Source organism: Chaetura pelagica, unplaced genomic scaffold (genome assembly GCF_000747805.2).
Source record: "Chaetura pelagica isolate M959 unplaced genomic scaffold, ChaPel_1.0 scaffold453, whole genome shotgun sequence".
NCBI lineage: Eukaryota > Metazoa > Chordata > Aves > Apodiformes > Apodidae > Chaetura > Chaetura pelagica.
In genome coordinates this window covers 28,245-28,692 of record NW_009952879.1, presented here as the reverse complement: position 1 = coordinate 28,692, position 448 = coordinate 28,245, and the positions used below count along the sequence as shown (strand labels likewise).

General features: G+C 64.5%; 1 protein-coding gene across 1 annotated transcript in view; it reads left to right on the top strand.

Moving 5' to 3' along the window:
- Positions 1-127: 127 nt before the first annotated feature.
- SKOR1 (SKI family transcriptional corepressor 1) overlaps positions 128-448 on the top strand; it is a gene marked incomplete at its 3' end in the record, with an annotated part of 19,370 nt that continues 19,049 nt past the window's right edge. The window contains exon 1 of the mRNA XM_009995315.1: positions 128-448. This exon is cut by the window's right edge and continues 398 nt beyond it. Within this exon, the coding sequence (XP_009993617.1) occupies positions 128-448 (321 nt within the window).

The following is a 448-nucleotide window of genomic DNA, read 5'->3' as shown; positions in this document are numbered from 1 at the left end:
GTACCGCCCGAGGGGGGGGGTCCGGGTCTGGGCCCGCAGCACCGAGCGCGGAGCAGCCGGGGCCCCGGGAACGTTTCTAACCCGCGCCTTGCTCCGATTTTGTTTTGCAGGGGCGTTTTGGGGGGGAATGGAGGCGATCGCCAGTCAGATGGGAAATGGGAGAGATGCAAGCTCCTCCCCAAATTCAAAGCAAGAGCTGCAGCCGTACCAGGGCTCCAATACCCTCAAGCCCAACCAAGTGGGTGAGACCTCTCTGTACGGCGTGCCCATCGTGTCCCTGGTCATCGACGGGCAGGAGCGGCTGTGCCTGGCGCAGATCTCCAACACGCTGCTCAAGAACTACAGCTACAATGAGATCCACAACCGGCGGGTGGCCCTGGGCATCACCTGCGTGCAGTGCACGCCGGTGCAGCTGGAGATCCTGCGGCGGGCCGGGGCCATGCCCATC